Below are 22,353 nucleotides of genomic sequence, written 5' to 3' on the forward strand. Positions count from 1 at the left end.
GTGGCAGCGAGAAAGAGCGAGGGAGAGGATGGAAAAGGTGGGAGATATGTGGGCGGGGTTTTTTCCCGAAAAAGAAAAAGAAAAAAGAAATTCCCATCAAATGCTAATGTCGAAATAAATACTTAACAAAAAGCGACTTTACTTAACCAAGTTTCTGTGGTGGCGCAACTTTTTACGTTTGGCATTTTTTGCATATGCAAAGCAACAAAGCAACGAGTCGCAGCGGACGGCGCATGCTTTAAATTTAATTAAAGTGAAAATCTTGTACGTAAAAAAAAATGGGCACTCGAAAAATGCAAAGAAAGTTTTTTATCCCCCCTCCCATTTTTCGTATTACCCGACTACCACTGGCGCTTGTTGGCTTCTTCTGGCCCCACAATTGACCCGCTTAGCCACGCGCTCGATCGCCGCAGTTATTAGCCAAGAAACTGGACAAAAGGGGGGTGTGGCGGGCGTAGGCTATGATTTCTGCATTATAAATGTACAATATTATTGCCTCGCTTTCCATGCACAAATTCAATTAACCGAAATCTTGCTGGTTACACTTTCTTTGGGTTAAGTGGCATATCGAGTATTTCTCCGTGTGGCGTGCAAATCATTATGCAAATATGGAAGATACAGTTTCAGTTTCGGCCATCTAAAACATAATGCCCGTTTGGCTACCGATTTTCGCCAAGCGAACAATGCTTCGCGATTGAGTCTGCAAAAGTTATGGTGGGCGGAAAATCGGTGGAGGGGCACCAGAAACTGGATTTCTACGACTAACATGACTCACTAAACAAAGTCGCGAAGTCGAGAATAAAGCAAAAACTCGAACAATGTTGAATTGACCATAAAACCTGAGAAGAATTTGTTTATTTCTCTTCATGAGAATGTGTTGTTTTGTCTTTAAGTTTATAAAGATTGTTTATATTAAAGTTCGCCTTCGTTTTGTAAGTTACTTTAGTTTCAATTGAGTTTTGCTGTGCAGCTTTTATTGAATTCAGTAAATAAATACTGAGCTACATTTGCAATTTTGTCTTAATAGCTTTCCTAACGACCAGCTGCATTTTATTAGTTTCTGCCACATTTCCAGCTGTTTGCAGCTCCATGCAAATCCGGTGGACAAACACTTGGTAAGCTTTTCAGAGCCCAAAACTAACGTTAGAGACTTGGCTAAATCCCTGCAACTAAAAAAGAGCAAAACTATGCGAAAAAAGTGTACAATGTGCCAGCCAACAGATTGCAAAACGATGTCTAGACTTGCAATTTTGGTCCTGACATCGGGGCACCTCCTCTTCAGTCGGCGCGAATTTTCCGCTCACACACACACACTCACGCGCACACACACCTACGAACACACACAGACCAGCGCACATTTTGAGGGTGTGCCGGCTGCTGTCTGATGAAGGAAAACTACCCCCGAAAGGCGGAAGGCATGTGAAACCCATCGATATTCGAGTATCCGAATTGAATTGAAATCAGCAAAAACTAAATCGACCCAAAGAGGCGGAAAAAAGCAGCTGAGGCAAGCTAAAAATTGTTTTCTTGTTTTTTACATTTTTTTTTTTTGTATAAATCCCTGTATAGACGGACAGGTAAGCTTTAGCTGGGCGTGTCAACGCCCTCGGCCTAAACGAAACATGAAAAAAGCGTCAGTAAAACAGCTGTGAGGCGGAGAATGCTTATAGACATAGCGGAAAAAACAGGAAAATAATAGTAATAATAATAATGTGGGGACCCGGTACTGGGAATCCGATGGATTTGAAGTGGAATGTGGGGTCTGCGGCGAAACAGAACGCTAACTATGAGGAAAATAAAAACAACAAGAAAGCAGATATATCCGAGAAATATATGTACATATACATATACGTATGTGTACATATATTGGATTGAGGCGCACGCTGCTGCTGGCCGTGCTCATATGGCAGCAATTTACATAAAACCCGCAAAACCAGTTTTTTTTTATAAAGTTTCGAGTTCCAACTTGGTCGGCAGGCGGAAAGAGACGGCAATGCAGCGGTGGAAAGAGACGGACGCTCTAAGCGCGCGTTCTTAAAACATTTGCCTGCACTTTTGGCTTATGGGAAGCAATTTGTAAAATTCTCACTGCTCGAGCATTTGAGTGGATTTCCTATGGGTAACCAATGACATTGAAATAATAATTAATTGACATGCTTAAGTTCACTCAGATTGGGTATCCAATTAGAAAATGTAGGGTTTTCTGACAGGAACAATGTGCCAGCTTATTTCAAAACCGGAATTTCGAGCTTAATTTCTGGTAGTTGAGGAAATAATTTGATTAACCAAGTGCTTGGCAAACCAAGAAGGGTTTAATGGTCACTTCAAATTATATTGTATTTAAAGATTGTCAGAAATTGTTTTTTGTTAGCGAAATACCTATATTTGTATATGTTCCTATCTGAAGACTTAAGCCTCTTTAGTATCCAAGAAAATAAAAGCTAGTGAGCACTTTACATTCTGATTAAACTAGCGTACGAATTTGTTTTGATTTGTAACTACACATATACCTCTTAAATCCACAGAGAAATTGGTTCATTATAGAACTTCTTATCTCAAGATATAGCCCCTCTAAATCTAGTGAGAACTCACCCATAGCTCGATGCCCCAACTCATGTTGGAGTTTTGCGCTGAGTTTTCCGATTCCGCCAGTTTGTTGTTGCTGCTGCTTCTGCTCGATCCGCTTGCCACTGTATTTGTCGTTGTTGTTGTTGTTATAATAATAATAATCCACAGAAGAAAATGTAATCCACAGACGATGAACAGAGAGGGAGAGAGGTACAGAGCGAGGGAGAAGAGACAAAAGATGAGAACTTTTATTCGTTTTTGTTTTATATTTTCCCGCAAAGGTTAATTAATTTTATGGCTGCCTTTTCGTTTTCATTTTCCGTTTGTTTTTCTTTTTTTTTTCCGCGTTGCGCGACGCGATGTTTAATTTTCTATGAAAGAGAGCAATTCGAGTCAGATATATTTCATTTTTGTTTTTTTGTCCGGTGGTTGGGCAGGTAAGAAAGCATGTAAAAAAAAAAGAGTGGCAATGCAGACGTGTCAGTTGCAGCGGCAGGTAGAAAAATTGAGGTGGAAGAAATTATAGCTAATGAGAGTTTAAACTCTTTTTTGGGAGTTGTTTTTAGGTGCAAAATAAGAAAATTCTATGCACTGGTATTTCGATGCGCAAAGAGAGATGAGAGAGAGAGCGCGAGATAGAGAGCAATGCAACTGCATTTCATAATTCAGAAAAGCAGAAAGAGAGAGGACAATTGGAATTCTAATATCGTTGTATTTACATAATTTTGCACACACGCACACTCGCACACAAGTAACCGCAATTGCCGAGTGCACGCACGCTCTTCTTCTTCTGTCACCGTTTTCTTGTATTTGCGTTAACTTATTTTCAGCATTTGCTTTGCAGTTGCAGTTTCTTTCAATTTCGGGTTTTATTTAGCGCCTGCACTTTCGTATGCGTCATAATTCGGGCGACATTTGCACACACACACACACAAACACAGTTGGAACACCCGCACTCACACAACGCAAGCATTTGTTTCTCCTTTTTGGCGTGCGAAAAAACAATTTTATCCGCTCGCAACTTTCCGCTCGACCTTTCACTTCGGCATCTAAACACAGTATGACCAGTCCCCGTTGCAGAATGCAGCTCTTTTATAGTATGCAGTGTGACCATACTGCGGAAGGGAATAAATCTTGAACTTTTAACATTTAGCGGAGTTTTAAACCCATTTGGGAACATCTGTTAAGTTAAACTAAAATGTAGACGCTGTAAAGTGTGGAATGTGCGCCAGGCGTTAAGCCATTTTTAGTGCATTCCTTGCAACAGCTGTTAACACTATCAGCTGGTGGGTCAACAATTATTTCAGATTTGCTAACTCTTTAATGAATTAAAACTCAAAATAAAGAGTGTTTATATAACAAACCCACTACTTACCAGCCGATACTATCCACCAGCCATAATGCCTTCATACGAACTAGCACTGGTGCTTCGTCAATTGCCCCGCGTGAGTAGCACATGAAATCCGCCGGCAGTTACATAAATGTAAATAAAAATGTGCATCACCCGCAGCCGGAACTGATTTCCGTGATTAGGCGAACGGCAGAGTCCATCCTGGACAAAGGAGGCATCATCCGAAAGCTGGAGAACCTGGGAACCCGGGCCCTGCCACACAAAGTCAGCGAACATGGCGTGGTTCACCGGGAAGGTACCCACTTTAGCATCGCCTTCGATACGGCGCCCACGAAGATCGCAGACTTGAAGGAGGAGTTTGGCCGGGATATCGACATCATACGGCGCTATATCTTCAAGGTGGAGGAGCCCGAGCAGATGCCCTGCACGCTGCACGAGGAGATGCTGCCACCAGCGTATCGCAAGGATGTGCAGGAGATCATTGCGGCCGCCCAGAAAAAACAAAAGAAGAAGTTCAACTACAACTCCGGCTTGGACTACTACCCCTTCCAGAAATGAAACACCCAAATAAAACTCGTTAATTATGTATTCTAAAACCTTTTGTGGGTTCACCAATCTTTGGCTAATTTAAACTGATATATTCCTTATGAAATGTGCTGCTTATCTTAGTACTTGGTCTTTGTGACAATGTTTGTCTTTGTTTGGTTTATGGCCCCCAATCGGACGCTTATCAATTAATTGATAAAGCTTCGTAAAATCGACCATCAATAGAACGCAGATTGGGCAGGTAGTGCCTTAAAAGTCGCCGAACAGTTCACTATTACTTACTCCTGACAACGACCTAGAAATGACACCGCAAATCCGCCCACTCACGCCGGAGTTGCAAAAACTGGCCAAGGAGCAGCTCAAGGAGGACCCCGAACGTCTCGAGGCCGATCTGCAATCATTCAAGACATGGATCGAGCAGCAGCCGCATCTAAATCCCCGAATGGATGACCAGTTTCTGGTGGCCTTCTTGCGCGGCTGCAAGTACAGTCTGGAGCGGGCCAAGTCCAAGTTAGATAAGTACTACACGCTGAAGACCAAGTATCCGGAATATTTCCTTGTTAGCAACACGAAGGACAGCAAGTTCCGGGAGATCCATCAAACGGGGTAAGGACTGTCAGTTCAACCACCACCAAGTTCGTTAGTTTATCAATTAAATTCTCCTAAACAGTGCCCTCATCTACCTGCCCACTCCTCTTTACGAAAATGGACCACGCATCGCGATCTGGCGCATGGGATTGGTGTCAGTGGAGAAGTACACAATGCTGGAGGCCATGCAAGTGGCCCAGGCAATGCAGGAGATAGCCATCTTGGAGGATGACTACGCCAATGTCAATGGAGTAGTTTTTATAATGGACATGAAGGGTGCTACTGCCGCGCACTTGTTCCAGATGACGCCGTCGATGGCCAAGAAATTCACTGTGTTCTCGGAGGAGGCTCTTCCACTGCGTCTGAAGGCACAGCATTTCATCAACACCATCACCGGATTCGAGCAGTTGTTCAACATGTTCAAGCCCATGATGTCCAAGAAAATGCAGTCTCGCCTGTTTGTGCACGGCAACAAAATGGGGCTGTTGACGGAACAGATACCGCTGAAATATCTGCCCGTGGAATACGGCGGCGAGAATGGCACCACGCAGGAAATCGTTGACGCTATGGAGAAGAAGTTGGACGAGTACGCCGATTTCTTCCAGGAAAATGCCAACTTCGGCACCGATGAGAGTCTGCGTCCGGGAAAACCAATCGATTTTGAGGGGCTTTTTGGAGTTGAAGGTTCTTTTAGAAAGCTGAACGTGGACTAGTTTCCATTCGTTACTTTAAGATTTATTTGGTTATCATCCATTTGAAAGGTCTTCCAATTTATTGGCTAGAAAACACATTCGTATCAGTTGAATAGTTAAATCGAAAAGCAAGTAACTTGTCATTGAAATATACCTTTACACCTTAATTATCATCTGTAGAAGCAGATCTTTCGCTGCCATTTGGTGGGCGCCGACTCGAATATTTTCCGTCGGTCTAGAGCCTCCTCCAGGTACTTTTGTATCTGCAGATCCACATCAGATCGCCACTTGAGTTCCAGGAACAGAGGGAAGATCTCACCGGCTTTTTTCAGGCGTCTCTCTGCTTTCTGATAGCATTTCCAGGGCTGTGGTTCCACCACCAGGAGCTCTGCCAGATTGGAGAGCTTGTGCAGAAAGAAGCGCAGTCCTTGATCATGATGATTCAAGTGAATCCACATGGTAATGGAGTAGCAGCAAATGGCATCAAACTTCTGGAGATTATTCACCTCCATATATGTTTTTACGGATTCAAAGGCATCATCATCGAGGACATCCACGCAGGCGTAGCTCACATCTTCCGGCGATTCATTCTCCTCGGTGGCACGTTGAATCAGCCGATGGTCTATATCTACTCCCAGGACTTTAACCGATCTCCCTAGACGCTCCTTAAGGTATTTATGCATCAGTTGAGTGAGTACGCCGCAATTGCAGCCCACATCCAGGATGAAATAGGGTTTATCTCTTTGGGATTCTGCATCGTCCAATACAGGTAGCCAAATGTCCGCACCTGGTAACAGCTTCACGCGTTCCGTAGCGGAGCTGAACTGATAATAGTTGAAGAAGTTGCCATATTGAACGGCGCCCGGATCGTTGTTTCTAATTTCCATATTTCAGTGTTTTAAGTATTTCCTGTTTTAATTTGTTTTGATTTCAGAAAAACATGCTGCTAGAGACCGTAGCGGTAAGCGATATTTCACACTTTTATGCCGAACGATGTTAACTGCCATCTCTAGCAGCGCTGTTAACTGTCCGTTAACATTAACCAACACTAACATCAACAAGTGTTAAAGGGTGCAGTTTTAAAAAACCGCCAAATTCAAATTCATAAAACTCACAGTACATTATCTTCATTTTTGCATTTATTTACTGCGTTCATTGTTTATATTTGTCGAAACGCCACTTGCTATCTGCTTATACGGCTCTAACAATTTCCTTATACTTAAAAATCGATAACACTTGCTCTTTGGTGTGTAAATTAGTTTCGAACTATAACTAAATGTACAAAATATCGTCAAAGAAATGTACAACAACAAAATATACACAATGTTTCGTCTTCGAATTCGTTCGCTATTTTCGCATTTGGCATGTTTGTGGCTAAGATATCATCAATTCAACACAATGATCAACAATATTCAACGACAAACACTCGACTTGGGACCCTGGATGCTTCATCGGCGGAGCCTGGGAAACTGAATTTGACCCACTAAGGGAACTAGGCAAAATTGCAACGCTCTGTTGGTAAGCCCACCAAATCGAAGCGTTCAGGTTCGGCCAAAACGAAAAATAAATCTTTCTACCGATTTGAACAACGATCGAAACTTCACACTAGCCTATCCTTTCAATATCATAGGTTTATTTTGTATCGCTAAGTACTACTGGAAATGTCTTTTCGGGCTTATTTGCATTTGGATTTTAACATATTTGCTGTGTTTTAATTCGTTTAGTGGGCCTGGGTTTTTCGTTTCTAAAGCGCATTCGCAAAGCGTGCGAAGATTGAAGATTTTCCGAATTTTGAATTCTCATATTCCGGCCCGTCGTCAAGTTTGGCAAATTGTTTAATAAACTCTACACGATTCCTTTTTGTAAAATTCTAAATGCTACTTAATATGGACTTTGAAAAAGGTTTATACTTATGCAATCGTTAGATAATAATCCTGCTGCTTGAGTAGCATATGATTTTCGTATATTGTTTGTGTTGTAGCAAGTTCGAATTGTAAACCGGAAACGGAAATGTTGCTCTTGCCTAGTGAATTGTCTCTTTTCTACGAATTATAATTATAATTAGATCGCTGCTACATGTATATGTATATGTATATGGCTAGAGTTAAGTACAAGTATATACGTGGTAAGCTCATAAATACACAATAATAATCGTCAATCAATTCAATGCAATCAATCAATCAATCAATCAACGAATCAATCATAATTGGATACGCTAAAAACTCTTAGCTTAGCTTAAGTCTAGAAATATGAATATGTCTTTCAACGTGTCTGTGGTTTTGGTGTTCTTGGTGTTTCTGTGTGGTTGCTGTATGGTGGTTGAGTGGTTTAGTGGTTGCGATTTTAGTTTTTCTGTGGCTGTGGCTGTGGCTGTGGGTGGTGCTTTCATTGGCATGTCGCGTAGCGCCAAACGGCCCGTAAATATGCAACTATATGGCAAACAGGCAAGTAAGTGTTTATATATTGAGAGAGAGAGAGAGAGTTAAGGAAATGGCTCAATGCAATTACAACCAATTATTTACTTGCAGGACTTTGTAGTTCTTCTCAAAGGGATTACGTAGGATGGGGTTGGGAGGGGGATTATTACGGATAATTATTGTATTTTTTTTGAGGAGAATGAAAATCTAAATCTAACTCTAGTCATCTGGGTCCAACCCGATTAGCTCTGCTTGCAAACGGCCCTTAGTCTTACAACAAATGGTTAAGCAAAATACTCTCAAAGCGATACGGAATTGCGGCGACATACTGGTCATGATCAGAATTTTCCAAAACGAATTCAATATGCCGATCCAGACGACGGCGAAGTTGATAAGAGTACTTTGGATAACATCGCCCGTGACCACCTCATACAGACGCAACAGAATCCATGGCAGCCAGGACACCCAGAATGCAAAGACTAATGCGAATGACATCATATGACTAGGGTTTGATAAATTTTCAGCCAGAGCAGTTGCATATTCTTTATCGTGTATCGGCTCGCCGGACCTAATCTTACGCATCATTACAAAGATATAGCCGTAGTTGTGTACGATTGAAATGAGGCTGGGACCTAAGACTAATATCGCCAATGTGGCGCTGTATGCCGCCATGTTCCCCCAGTCCAGCATGCAGATGTGCGTCATGTTGTTCTCGATGGGCATCGAGTAGCCCAAGATCGGCGGACAGCAGAGAAGTGCCGCCGATATCCAGGTGAACACCATCCAGCATTGGCATCTGCAGGATACAGATCATAAGATCGAAGAAAAATCATGTGAGGAATAGTACTTTGCTAAGAAATGGAGATCTTGGATAGGTCACTAGGCCACTCACCTCGTTTTCGTCTGCACCGTTTCATATCTGAGGGGTTTCCGCACCGCCAGATACCGATCCACCGATATCCACATGAAGGTGTAGACGGATACCGCCCACAGAGTGACCTCCAGGTAGCCCGTGAAGCGGCACACGATGTCGCCGTACATCCATTCTCCGGTCAGGGCGGGATAGACGGAAAAGGGCACCACCAGCAGTCCGCAGAGCAGATCGGCGATGGCCAGGGACAAGAGGTAGTAGTTGATCACCTCTGTGGGTCCTGCGAACACACATGTCGTTAGGGAACGAAGTAGAGTAGGGCATTCCGAAATAAAATCAAATGCAAACCATAATATTAAAATGGTTCATTCAATAATTTGGGCGAGTCTATTCGTACGACATTCACTATAACTATTTGGTAACCTAAGGCTTTTAAATGTATCCAATAGCAATTCATTTAAAGGATTAAATTTTAGGTACAAAAAAGGAACAAAAAATAATATTCTTTAGCAAACTTGGATTTTGAATTTTCAAAGCAATTAAGACAACAATAAAACAACACATTTGAATGTTGGGGAGGATGCCGTTTTACTTCATTCCGTTCACTTTCACATTTAAATTATGGATGCATTTTAGCTATAAACAGTGGACTTAATTGGTCAAAACAAATCATACTCAACACATATGTTACTTATGAAAATATTATGTTTTAGGCCAAACCCAACCACGTTCGAGATGTTCCTGTGGAAAGTGTTAAGCGTGGGTTATGCGTGCAACGTACCCTTGAAGTTGGCATAGGTGGCGATTATGAGGAGGTTGGACAGGACGATGGCCACGCCCAGTATCGATATGAGCACCGCCTTGGTGAGGGCCTCCACCTTGGAATTATCCTGTAGGTAGCTCATTTCCTGCATTTTTACGGGCCGCTGGCGGTTGAAATTGGCGCTCCTGTGCTCGGTATTTTCGCTCCTTCAGCTCCTTGTCCTTTTCTTCCTGCTCCTCCTGCTTTCACCTGCTTTCACTGCTACTTTCTCCCGCTTTCTTCCGCTTTCTCCGCACCTTCTTGGCGGGCTGATTGTTATGCAAAGGCCAGTGGACGTGGACGTGACCGTACTTTACTTCCGGTCATGGCGGACGCCCATGCAATTGTCCTGTGCCTTCGGTTGTGTGTGTGTGTGTGTCTGTGTGTGTGAGTGAGTGTCTAGGTGAGTGTGCCTAGGTGTGTGGATGTGTGTGCGTGTGTCTGGGTGGTTGCGAGTGTTGCGAGTGTTGGTGGCGTCCTTTATTGTGCAACGAGGCTTGCACACGCGAAGGTCGTCGGAGTCCTTGGCGCTGTTTTCGTCCTTCTTCCACCGCTGGCGCCAAATTTGTATAAATTTTCTACTGCCTACTTTTTCGGGCTGCAACTTCTACTGCCCACCTTTTGGCGCCGAGCCAAGCATTTGATTGTTACCCTTACAATCCTGCCGTCGTGGTTAAGGTTAAGGATAAGGTTTTGCTAGTGTGTGTCTGAAGCTCGTTTAAAAATGTTGCTTGGGCTAAAATCCTACATTTAAAATCTAGTAATTGCGTACAATTCTGTTTTATCTTAGAGGATCGTAAAAGGTTTAATGAATTTGTTTGTTTGTTAAACTCACAACGCTCTTTGCTAAGTTTTAATGAACGTTAAACAGTTTGTATTTGTATGCTTGAATAATTCGCTACTAGTTTAAATATCGATTTAAAAATGTACACATTTCAAACTCGCAAGTGGAAGAATAATGATTATTAATTTAACTATTTAATGTGTAATAATTACGCGGTTTTCAGGGCTTTTTTCTGGGTGGTTGAAATATCTTTCGACTATAATTAAAGCACAGCACAAATGGTTTTCTGGTTTTGTAAGGCTTCTGTTGTGCTACATTTAAGTTGTTAAAATAGTTCGATAATAGTTCGGTTGTTTAGTATCGGTTTTGCTATTTAATTTCGCTGCTTGGTGATTGTGATTATCCGTTTGCTTGTAAATTCTGGCTGTTGTTGTTGCTCTCCATGTCCTGCTGTCGTTTTAAGCTAATTGTGCGCATCTGGAAGGACAAAAGGATAGCAATTGAATGCCTTAGCGCTCCATAAATAGTTTACAGAATCTCCCATCTTGAGCCAATCAATAAATTATCCCACATACGGCAGCAGGCGGAAAAAGCCTTTTAGCTGCACAAACGCTTTACATAAGCGTGCTTATCCTGCGCCCGTCACTTGCCTGCTATTTCAGAGCCACCCCAGACCACCCAGACCAACCAAACCACCCAAACCACCATGACCACCCACTTTTCCCGCCTGCATTGACCCACTTTGCGGTGCCACTTGACACAGTTTGAGAGCCATAGCTGTCACTGGCCGGCTGCTCAAACTGGGTTGGTCTCTCGAGGGCCTGGAACTGTTAAAAATCTCGAGGGGTCTGCGCTTCGGTCTCTATTTGTGGACCAGCGTCATCGATCACGCCCACTCTATCTATTTTTAACGAGCCCCATGGCAGTGCCGCCAGCTTGGCTATTTTCAAGCAAGTTTCGCATACAGTGAAGTATTTACAAACGACACTTTGAAAGATTTTTATGGCGTGCCATTAAAGCCACTAATGCTTTATAATCAGTCTTTATAATCGAGTCTAATAGAAAGCGGCAAAGATGCCACTAGAAATGCACCCATGGGGATACTAGATTAAATACGAAATGTGGCGTAATTAAACATCTTTATTTATAAGTTCTGAATTTATGAATTTGATATTAAATCATCCAATCTTATATTCTGTTCATTTACCTCTTTTACAACTACTCAATTGCCAACACTGACTTTGCAGCACAGCCTCTATTGGAGGCACCCACTACGTCATCGTGCCATTTTCCACGCAGACACAAACACAAACACCATTAACAAATGCCATTAGACATCGACGGGGATGCTCCAAGTGCCAAAGGATGAGACTGAGTATGGTGATGCCATGAGGGGGTGCCATTGGGGGCGGGGGGATGTCGTTGAATGAGGTAACAAGTTTGTCATTTACGCCCCTGCGTAGGTACCACCCTTTTGCTCGACCAGGTGATTAAATTAGCGATAACGGGGTAACTGGGCATCGGATTCGACAATCAGTAGTCAGTCGGAGGCCAGGTGATAAATATCAATGTATTGCATTAGGCACACATTCCAACTGATTGCCAATCATTACGTAAGCCGCTGCAGTTGATGACGCTACACGCAGCAAAGTCGTTTGTGCAAATGACATCCTGGCCTGCGACCCATTCAAATCCACTCGACTCCGGCTGTCCCCACTGCAATTACGCTGAAATAACTGTTATTGCCGCCAACTTAAGCGAACCCCGCCGCATAATGAGTGCCCCTTGACCGCCGGAGTCGGCGCCGGAACAACCGGAAACCGGAGGCCCACAGAGCCGGAGAATTGGGTTCAGCGAACCCTCTGCGCATTTTCTTGGTTGGATAATCAATAAGCGCGGCCAGTGATTAATTATGTAAACATGGTCATTGTTCTTCGAGGCAACCGCTAACAAGCTGATGAGATTTTGATTGCCACTGGGATTGCAGGCGGTCCATTAAGCCCTCGGCATAATTAAAAAGAATATGTAGCCCGCTTTTGGGGGCAGCCTTTGTCCTGCCCTGTGGTAAATCCTTTGACCAACTTGAAAGGACAGAGATACGCAACTGTGAATGCGGCGAAATGCAGCTTGAGTTGCAGTGGGAAATTAAAGTGACCCACATAGCTGACCATTAAAACGTATGATTGTTAAAGGAAAAGGGAATGCATTAAGAACTGAGGAGGAAAATAAAGTACAAACTGGGTCAGTGCCATAACAATTCACAAAATAATGGAGAATAACATTTTTATTGGCAAGCCGCTCCCATAAAATATAATTTACTTCCAAATCGAAAACGTGCTCTTTTAATTAAATTTCAAGTTAGAATTTTACATCATTTGAGATGCTAGATAATACAGAAGTGCTGAATTCCAAATAAACTTTTGTAAGTATTTGTAAAGGGAGCTCATTTAGTCACCGCCCTACATTGCCGAAACGCACTGTATGTCTGCCCGACTTTCCGTCGACCTGTTTTCATTTTTTGCTCTGTAGATTTTCCAGCTTTCGGGACCATAAAAAATGTATTCCCTGCGTGTTTATGTCGCCTCAGGAAACACACAAGTTTGAGCCCGAAACGAAACACAAACAGAAGCGGAAAACCATCGAATGTGGCGCTGTCATAAAACCATATATATTTATATGTACATATATACAAATGGCAGGCAGGTGGGAAACACTATGCCAAATGTAATATATGGCAGATGGGTGTGAATAACAGTGGCAGGATGGCAAGCAAAGCTTTTGGGTGCTATAAATAAACTTTTGGATAGCTACGTGTTTAAGCCAAATGGCGAAATACCGCAACAAAGGCCAAGGCGAGCTGCAGGCCCAAGAAGGATACTAGCTGTTTGATGACGCTGGCTGTTGGCAGAGGAAGCCCCAGGACGAAAAGCGGGCATGGCAGTGGGTGGCAGGCTGGCAAGGCTGCTGCGGATGGGTGCCACGTCATCGTCGCCATTCACGTGGCTGCGTCTTTACATAAGCATGACCTCACCTTGGCTTTTATTTTCATTTTCATTTTCATGTACATTAACATTTACATTTTCATTTTCGTTTCCCCAGCACAGCAGCCAGTTTACTATTGGTATGTCATGCCCCGTATTTACATGGGCCACCTGTTTTGCTCAGTGCATCTGGTGCGGCGCCTGCATAATTTATGCTTACGCATGTCAAATGTCGCATATGCCTGGAAATGCTCGTCCTTCGGAGGGGCGAAGGGGGCGTGGCGCCGGGCTAGACTTGGCAGCTCCTGTCACTCAGTAGCTTAAGGACTTTGCAGGCGGTCCTGCTGCCTGTTGCTTCGCCCTACGCTCACCGAGCCAAACTTTTTGGCCACTAACTTTTGTCAACCCGAAAATGCCTGCAGGCGAATTGCAATTAAAGTGGTAGAACGCTGGAAACTTTAACGTAAAATGCAACAATTCGACCACAAAAGCAATTTGGCAAACTTTCATACCAAAACATTTGATATGGAAGCTTTCTAAAAGAATTAGGTATTTAGGTACACAATTTAAAGGGAAATAAACTCATTGTGGATATCCTTAGAGGAGTAATTTTCCCAAGAAATTATTCAATGTGATTAAATTTCTCTGCAAAATGTAGTCTCATCCAATAGTGTCAGCAAAATGTTCGTTCTCGATATTGGCATAATAATAAGCTGCCCAAAACAGTAATTCAGCCAAGGAACGTCATAAAAAGAAATCCAATTTGCCTGGGAAATGCCCTGAATATTTTGTGTCCTCAAAATAAATGACGGCAGGGGGTGCGTGATTGGGCCAACTTAAATTCACGTGCTACCCGCTGTTATGGCCATAAACCGCATTGTGAAATGCCGTACCACATGTCGTATACGCAATGCTTTTATTTGGGCCAATTTTGCGTTGCGCGGGTGCTCGCTGTAAACGGGGCAGCGAGAGAGGGGGCGTGGCTCGGGCCAAGGGCAAACAGCGACTTGGCGACGCGCTCGTGCTTAGTTTTATATTGTTCCATGTCCCACTGGATTTTCCTGGCGCTCGAATGCCTCACTAACTCTGATTTCCCCTTGGGCGACGGTTCCATTGTGCTGTCTTCTTTTTGTGAAATAACTTGAATGTGGCAAAATGCAAGCGTTTGCAGATGTTCTACAATTGGCAAGGTCACAGTCATGGGCTGGCCCTTTCCTTTCGTTTCCATCCGCAACCCCCACTCGACAACGTGACGTATGCGTAGTAAACAAGACTGGCGGCACTCGGCGCTAAGGACAATTGTATTGGCTCCTGATACCGGCTATATCCTACCCCCACACCAATACACACACCATACACCATATACACCCAGAACACACACACACAGACACACACACACACACACACACACACACACACACAGCACTGGAACAATCGATCAATAAAAGAAAAAACCCAACACGAAATTCATTTCAATGCTGCGACTTGACATTCAGTCAAGGCGTTTATTGTGGCACTGGCAATAGCAAAGCCAGTCGTTCAATCAATACGGCAATGCATCAATTTGTCATCCCCGCCATGGCTTCTTTTCGCTGCATTGTTGTTGTTGCTGTTGGTGCTTTATTAAATGCAGCAACTTGTTTATTTGTTGCTGTTATTCGCTGTCTGATTGATAAGCAAACGGGAATCGAATTCAGCCAATGATGAGGGTCGGAAGGGGCGGCAGGCGGGATCATGACGATGCGGTTTTTATGCAAGTACACAGAGAAAAAATGTACAAAATTACTCAACCAATATAAGCTAGTTAGCTTTAGAAAATACAAAAGATTTCATTTATAAATGGTCAAATATTTCTAATATTGATTACACCAAGCTTCATTCGATCATACATGTTAGAAAACGTGATTCCCAACTAGGCAGCTGATCAATTAATATATATTATTTAATTAAGGATATCCCTGAAATCCCTGCTCTACTTTTGTCTCAGTGCAGCAAAGGCTTATTGGCTCAATGTGCCAGCTGAAGCTAAATGAGCTGGCAAGTCTGGCCGGGATTCCTTTGGAAGCTTTGAGGACGGTTTGACATTTAAGCAATTTGTTCGCAGCAGCTGCCAAATGCACACTTATTAACGTGTGTCGGTGCACGGGTTTTGTATCTGTATCTGCATCTGTATCTGTTTCTAGGGGTAAAAAGAAAGCTACTCTTTGCATTTAAGAAAAAAAGGGGAAGGGAACGGGGATGCCCGGCGACAATTAGTTGGCACTAGCCCAGGGCCACGCCCATCATAAATATATAAATCAAGGCGGTCACAGCCCACAACTAATTAGACGATGGCCTGGACAAACAGAGAGTTGCGATTTGTGTGTGCGTAGAAGGGGGTGAAGGCATTGGAGGGCAGGGGGTATCGGGAAAAGCACGGGCGGGAAAATGGGGAGGGGCGGAAAATTGAGAGCGAAAAATAGGGGAGTGTTGGAGAATTTAGGCTGAATGGGTGTGCCCACTTAGGCCGTCTATCGACCAGCGTTTGTTTTGTTTTTCTCCCCTGCCAGTTTTGGTTTAAGTGTTTTCCTTTTACTTGGCTAAATGTGGTTTTTGTGCTCGGGTATGCCCAAATAATTATCAAACTTTTTCAAAGAGCATTTGCTCGTCATTAGCAGACTAGAATTCGTCACACATATGTATTTATTATGTTCAATTAGTTGTTGTTATGTTAAGCCGTTTAAATATAGAAAGACTTTTTTAGCCTCATGTGCTTTGATAGCTATTTGTTGTCGAACCTAAAAGCCGCCAAACAACAACCGCACTTTTACTTTCCAAAATTTTACTTGTGGCTGCCACAAAATATAAAAAGCACGGGACATTCGCGAAATGCAGACACGTTGTGGTCATAAATCTCAAGAGATATAAATATGAGAAAATATACAGCACAATTCTTGCAGATCGGTAGATGAAAAAGTGAACATTAATAACCTAAAACTTAATACTTCACAGCAACGCAGACATATTACAAATAATTTGCATTACATTATAAGATATTTGAATGGTTGTATTAAAGAAAATAATTTCTAAAGCAGTATTATTAAGTAGAAAGTATTTGTGTAAGAGTATGTAAATAACATTAACCTACGGTGATAATCTTTCTGAGCATAAGTAAACAAGAATAATAATAATTAGTAATCCCATAAAAAATATTCTCCTGAGGTTGATGCTACCGTTTTATTTCAAGGCTAAAACGGCCCACTTTTTCTGCCAACAAACAGCAGCACCCTCGAATTTCCCCGGACTTTCATATGCAAATGTGTGGGCTGCAGCAGCTGCGGCATTTTGCTTCCTTTATCGGGCTAATTGAATACGTGTGTCGAAACACAAAACGGTGAAGAAAAGCATGGTGGACAATCGCCATCGCACGTCACGAGTCATAAATGCAAAGCGGAGAGGGCGGAGAAAGCAGAGAAAGCGGAGAAAGCCAGAGCAGCGTCATTTGCCATGTAAATTAGACTGCGGCCAGCCTTGAAGTGTGCTATGGAAATTGCACTCGAGTGCCGGACATGCGGCGAATGTTGCATGCTGCTCGTCGCACGTTGCACGGTGGTAGTTGTTAGTTGTGCCTGGACTCTGGTCTCTGGTCTCTGGTTTCTGTTTTCTGGCTGGTCATGTGTGAAAAATGGCAACTGTGTCAGCGCCCACACGCCCGCGTCAATTGCATTATTCAGAAACAGAAACTGTGTTGCAAGAACAAAAGCCACTTGCGATGGGCGCACCAATGAGTCAGAGTGGGTGCCACGCTGGGCGGTGGGCGGTGGGCGGTGGACGGTGGTGGGTGACCCTTAATTATGCAAAAGACGGCAACGACCTTGAAGCTGCCAATTGCAGTGCACGTAATTAAAGACGAGCAACGAAACGCAACTCAACACAACGGGTCTGCTGCCACAGTGTTCTCTGCGTAAAAGGAAAATGTTGCATGAGGGCTTAAACCATTTCAGTGAAAGTCTGTCAAGTTAATTGTTAGATCTTTAAGGTCTTAAGATCAAGATATGTAATACATAGAATGTATTTCCTATACATATAATCAAGTTCTCCACCTGATTCGCATTGTTAGCTCCGATTTGTGGTAGTGAAAGTATCATATCCTGGAGATTCGAATTAAAGGACGCCAGGAGCGACCACTGTACCTTCCCCAACCCATTTCGCAGCCCTTTGGGACAACGTGTGAAATTTCCCATTGTGTGATCGATAAAATGGCCATGTGAGAGGGTAAGGGTGGGGAGCAAGGGAGGCAGACTGTGCGGTGTTGCCGCGTCCTTGAAGGCAAATTTACGACAATATAAACAAGTTGGCAGCGAAAGAGTCCGGGCCCGAAACCCGGTCCTTGCCGATAAGGATAAGAATAAGGATACGGGGCATTCGCTTGGCGCGTAATTTTATGACAGCGAAAGCTATCGACGGCTGCCAAAAGACAAATTGCCTATAAAACGACAAAGTCAATAAAATGGCTGTGATGAGAAAAAAGCGGAGAAGCGTATAACGTGTGACCGAGTTACAGATACATAATCTTGGCTGCTGCATGCTCGACATATCCTGTACATATATCCTGCAAATCCGGTTTGCTACACATAAATTGAAATTTTCGCAAACGAAATTTGCGTGGAAAATGATGCGCTCAGGCCGAGCTTTTCAGTATTTGCGCAAAGTCTTTGGCTTTGGCTAATCCCCAACGAATGCTGCCATTCTTTGCATTGAGCTTTTCAACTGAAATTCTTTGGTTTTTTGCTAAACTTTGCCTATTTTCGTATCTCTACATCAACGGCGAAGGAGCGAGCATAAGGGAGATGAAAAGAACAGCACAGCATTTCCGATTGTAGAAGAAAGGACACGAGTGCACTGGGAAAAAGTAAGCAAGACAAGTCATTAGTCTTTTTTAAGTATGGTGAAAGTGAATGTTGTTTCATTCTGTTCTCATAAACAAGAAATTTTTTTTAATATTTTCAAAAAAATCTGTTTTTACTTAACAGTTAAAATATACCACTGAAAATACCCAACATTCTATTACTATTATGGAATTGTTTCCAGTGCTAGCCATCCATTTCTTTTCGAACATTACTTCTAGAGTTTCGCTCTTTTCGGGGTTGTTTATGTTTTGGTTCGCTCATTCGCCTTCGCCCCCCTTTTCTTCCCATCCATCTTCGTTTTTTTGAGGTTGTTGAGGTAGGATGCGTCTGGAGCAAAGCTCGACTTTATGCTCCCACTCCCGAAAAACTACTCACCTTAAACGGGACATGCTGTTGAGAACCTTTGCCTTGACATTGCTCAGTTTTCCAGTTGATCGGTTGATTAATAAGTTGATTTCTTGTTGTATAATTTTTAATGGTATTGATTACATTTTGTCTTGAACACTTTGTCTTTATCACTATGTTTGCTAACGCTTTGGCTGCAACAGGCAAGAACTGTAAAATATCTAGATGAATGTGGGCTTAAGATATATCTAACCAAAGTCGGTGGCCCTCAAAGAAACTTTAAGCAGCCTGTGTATTTTTCACTAATAGATCAATCAAATAATATGTTAATGCATGCATTATGTGGTGTTGATTTCAATGGATTTTTTCCCCAGATAAGATAATTTATAAGGGGCACGATTTATGGCTTTAATGACGCGATAGTAAAATATCTTTCAAACGCCGTCACTTTGCACTGTCGAACTTTATTTCTTCGGTTAATTTTCCATTTTCAATTTCCCGATTTTCGGGGCACATGCAACATTAATTTTTCGCTTTACTTGTTGGCTTTTTCGTGGGCTGCTGATTTTCTGCTTAGCCTTCAACACACATACAGCCAAAGGCGTGCTCACACAGATACCAGTACACACGTACGGCGCACACAGGACCCTCTCACAGACACATGTGCGCAGGTGTGTGCCTTGATTTTTCAATTATCCTCCAGCTCGTAATTTGCACAATTTAATTGAATTCACTTTGCGATTTGAATTTTGAAATGTTCCCTTTTTGATTGTGATTGGCACTCGCCGTATACAATGAAAATTAAGGATGAACAAACTTTTGTTTCACTTGGCCAGCCGAAAAGTGTGTTTGCTGGCCGCGTGTTGGCGTGTGTGTGTGTGCGGGTGTGTGTTGGTGCTGTGTGTCAGTGTGTGTGTGTGTGCTTCCACCGTTTCCAACAACAACAACCACTGAACGCGCTGCTGCTGCTGCCGCTGAATCTTTTCGATGCGTGCGTAGATGCGACGCGCTCACTGTCTAACTGGCAACTGTTTTCCGCTTTTCCATCGCTTTTCTTCTCTTCTGCTAACGCCCCGACAACTCGGCCAACTCTCTCCCAAAAGAGAAAGAGAGAGAGAGAGGGCAGCTGGAAATGGAAATGGAAAAGCAGCAACAGGAAGCGAGAGAAAGCGAAGCTTTCGCCAGCTGAAAGCTCGGCAAACGCACATGGCGTTTGTTTATATTTGTGGCAGGTAAAAATAGCACTGCATATTTTTAGGCACCGCCGACCAGAATCTCCCACTGCGCATGACCCAATTTGAGTTGGCCAAAAGCGTGAGCCTGGTTAAACTAATTAATTTATCTAGTTGCTCCTCTCCAGTGGGTAATTGGTATTACCTTCAAGTTTTCATGGGGTTAAAATTGGTAGGACTTTAAATTTGTATTTTTTGCATAAAATGTATTTATGGTATTTGGCATGTTTGCCCTTTTAGTTGTGCACTTTTATATAGAAGTAAAAGTAGTTGAAGAAAAAGTAAGAGCACTTCAGTGGTTTTAAGATTCCTAATTAAAAAAAATAGTTTGTAAGTTTTAAATTCTATTAATTTCGATGCAAAATTATTCGTTTGGTTTTACCCCCTGGATCACTAATCTTCTCCAGCACTTGGTTCGGCCACCTGCTGCTGATCGGCCAAGTTATGCCTAAGTGGATATAGCTGCTCCATGTGTTCTATAAAGGGTCGAATGCCATCCGGATTCTTCATGTACTTGGCTACGCTGAGGATGATGTGGCGATAGATCTGGTGATCCCGATAAGCCGCATTCGGTCGTCGCTTTTGTGGGGGCCTTTTACATATATATACTATATTAAAACATTAAATTAAATTTAAACCATAACTATTATACCGCTCTTGAGCTCTTTGAATCACCCGTCGACGTCGCAGTGACTCGGTTCTCCGGCAGCGCTCACAATATGCAAAATATGCGCAAACGATGATGACCAATGCGGAAAAGGTGTAGATAAGCCAACTCCAGCTGAGGAAGCTATTGGGAATATAGTGGTAAATAGTAGAAACAATAGTAGAAAGTATTACGTCACAAATGTTGCATTCAAATCCTTCCAGATGGGCGAGATCTGCTCGAGCTGATTCTTTTTGGGATCGCTTCTCCAGAACACAAATTGGGACATTATCATTGGCCTGGTCGACTGGGCGGCTGGGTACTTTTTGAAGTCCGGAAAAAATTTTGAAAATAACTGAAAAGTGTGAGGTCTTTGTTTTGATTCTAAGAAATTTCAAAATAATACTAAATCGCATGTTATTCAGGCATTGAGTTTTAAGGAAAAGCAGGGCAAATCGTTTAGAGTTTTATGTTAATATAATATATCTCTTAAGTGCTAGCTGGCTTACAAGCATTTCAGGTACATTAATTTTGAGTTTTTATTTAAAATATAATTGTGCATAACATAGAAACTCCGGATCAGCGGAATAATGAGCTATAGTAGCTAGTGAAAAGTATCAATAAAACTATTGCCTCATCAATGCGAAATCATGGTCAATGTATCGTTGCCAGATGTCTATGCTGCTTATCCTTAACAACCTGGAAGTTACGGCTTAAAAAGGCGCCAAGGTCGAAGATCGTCGAACATTCTACGATCGATTGGCCGGCCGGATCATCATTTGGCTAATTCAAGTTTGCCACATTGCGAATTTCGCTTTTGTCTACGAGGTGCAATTGCAATTTGCAATGGCAATTCGTGCGCTTCCGTCAACAATCGTCTCGGAAAAGCGTGATCAAATAAATTATGGGATTGGAGAATGCCGAGAGTGTCAAAAGAACATTTCAAGCATTTTTGTCTTTTTTTTTTTTGTATTGTTGAAAAATTTGCCTGGCGCTTGACACATTTGCTTCGGATTTATTTCCACGTCTCTTGTGTGTAGTTTGAATTCCTCACGGTTTCCCCTTTGTCTTTGCGTATTTCTCCTCCCACCAAGTGACACTGCATATTGCCCCAAATTGAGGCACGATCGTACGATTGCTGGTCAAGCAACCCAGCCCCAAAACTCGCATTCAAACCCCAATCGAAAACCCAAACCCAAAACCAAACACCAACCCAGATGGAAGTCATGGATAATGGCTGACAGGCCAGGCGAAAAGTTACGATCTTACGGCCAAGAATCAAACAAATATGCTGACACACACCGATAACATCAAGATGACTGAACTCTGCTCTGAATTAAAGCAAGCACATGCCAGCAATGTTTATTTGAAATAATATTTAAATTTCAATTAAAATGCTTAATTTAAATAAAAGCCGTGATAAAACTTTAATTACCTAACAATCGACACAGTGTTTAGTGGTATCTTTCAATCAATAGTATTTATGGTTCACAACCTTAGTATACCTTATATGCATGGTTTGTTTTTCATACTTCTCATTATTCTATATTGGCTGTAACAAAATGAAATCCATGCTGCTTCCCACCCAAGCCATTAAAGAAGCTAAACTTCGACCACATGTTGTCACTCATCAAATGGCTG

At 42.6% G+C, this 22,353-nt stretch overlaps 6 protein-coding genes across 18 annotated transcripts in view; 2 read left to right on the forward strand and 4 right to left on the reverse strand.

Annotated features, from left to right (window-relative positions):
* Positions 1-3,668, reverse strand: part of LOC6543894 (formin-binding protein 1-like) — a 32,513-nt gene extending 28,845 nt beyond the window's left edge. For 4 of the 8 annotated variants that reach the window (XM_026976515.1, XM_026976513.1, XM_026976510.1 and 1 more), the window contains exon 1: positions 2,593-2,690. In XM_026976515.1, coding sequence (XP_026832316.1) covers positions 2,593-2,616 — 24 coding nt within the window. In that variant the 5' untranslated portion in view covers positions 2,617-2,690. Of the gene's footprint in view, positions 1-2,592; positions 2,800-3,287 lie in introns of those variants that run through there. The other 4 variants (XM_026976514.1, XM_026976512.1, XM_026976517.1 and 1 more) reach the window with 3 other exon arrangements.
* Positions 3,669-3,812: 144 nt separating this feature from the next.
* On the forward strand, positions 3,813-4,515 carry LOC6543998 (probable 28S ribosomal protein S6, mitochondrial). The gene is made up of 2 exons (XM_001971854.3): positions 3,813-4,013; positions 4,079-4,515. The coding sequence occupies exons 1-2, from the start codon at positions 3,969-3,971 to the stop codon at positions 4,475-4,477; spliced, it is 444 nt and encodes a 147-aa protein (XP_001971890.1). The 5' UTR covers positions 3,813-3,968; the 3' UTR covers positions 4,478-4,515.
* A 58-nt stretch (positions 4,516-4,573) lies between these two features.
* On the forward strand, positions 4,574-5,912 carry LOC6543999 (alpha-tocopherol transfer protein-like). Its single transcript, XM_001971855.3, has 2 exons — positions 4,574-5,071; positions 5,136-5,912. The coding sequence occupies exons 1-2, from the start codon at positions 4,767-4,769 to the stop codon at positions 5,764-5,766; spliced, it is 936 nt and encodes a 311-aa protein (XP_001971891.1). The 5' UTR covers positions 4,574-4,766; the 3' UTR covers positions 5,767-5,912.
* Positions 5,755-6,747, reverse strand: LOC6544000 (probable RNA methyltransferase CG11342). The gene is made up of 2 exons (XM_001971856.3): positions 5,900-6,747; positions 5,755-5,831 (listed from the first exon to the last, which is right to left on the reverse strand). The coding sequence occupies exon 1, from the start codon at positions 6,630-6,632 to the stop codon at positions 5,916-5,918; it is 717 nt and encodes a 238-aa protein (XP_001971892.1). The 5' UTR covers positions 6,633-6,747; the 3' UTR covers positions 5,755-5,831; positions 5,900-5,915.
* Positions 6,748-6,866: 119 nt separating this feature from the next.
* On the reverse strand, positions 6,867-19,875 carry LOC26526852 (G-protein coupled receptor 52). Of its 4 annotated transcripts, none has more exons than XM_026977341.1 (5): positions 19,786-19,875; positions 18,865-19,044; positions 9,815-11,096; positions 9,055-9,313; positions 6,867-8,958 (listed from the first exon to the last, which is right to left on the reverse strand). In XM_026977341.1, exons 3-5 carry the CDS (start codon positions 9,945-9,947, stop codon positions 8,382-8,384), a joined length of 969 nt encoding a protein of 322 aa, XP_026833142.1. In that variant the 5' UTR covers positions 9,948-11,096; positions 18,865-19,044; positions 19,786-19,875; the 3' UTR covers positions 6,867-8,381. The 4 variants fall into 4 exon arrangements, with proteins under 4 accessions (XP_026833142.1, XP_026833143.1, XP_026833141.1 ...); XM_026977342.1 differs by lacking the exon at positions 19,786-19,875 and adding an exon at positions 19,652-19,734 and having other exon boundaries at positions 18,865-19,028; XM_026977340.1 differs by lacking the exon at positions 19,786-19,875 and adding an exon at positions 19,652-19,734.
* Positions 19,876-20,324: 449 nt separating this feature from the next.
* Positions 20,325-21,075, reverse strand: LOC6544002. 3 transcript variants are annotated; one of them, XM_001971858.3, is made up of 4 exons: positions 20,907-21,075; positions 20,719-20,856; positions 20,449-20,658; positions 20,325-20,376 (listed from the first exon to the last, which is right to left on the reverse strand). In XM_001971858.3, exons 1-3 carry the CDS (start codon positions 21,005-21,007, stop codon positions 20,460-20,462), a joined length of 438 nt encoding a protein of 145 aa, XP_001971894.1. In that variant the 5' UTR covers positions 21,008-21,075; the 3' UTR covers positions 20,325-20,376; positions 20,449-20,459. The 3 variants fall into 3 exon arrangements, with proteins under 3 accessions (XP_001971894.1, XP_026833119.1, XP_026833120.1); XM_026977318.1 differs by lacking the exon at positions 20,325-20,376 and having other exon boundaries at positions 20,400-20,658; positions 20,719-20,847; XM_026977319.1 differs by lacking the exon at positions 20,325-20,376 and having other exon boundaries at positions 20,400-20,658; positions 20,912-20,932.
* Positions 21,076-22,353: the final 1,278 nt, after the last annotated feature.

Source organism: Drosophila erecta, unplaced genomic scaffold (assembly GCF_003286155.1).
Source record: "Drosophila erecta strain 14021-0224.00,06,07 unplaced genomic scaffold, DereRS2 tig00000021-arrow-pilon, whole genome shotgun sequence".
Lineage (NCBI taxonomy): Eukaryota > Metazoa > Arthropoda > Insecta > Diptera > Drosophilidae > Drosophila > Drosophila erecta.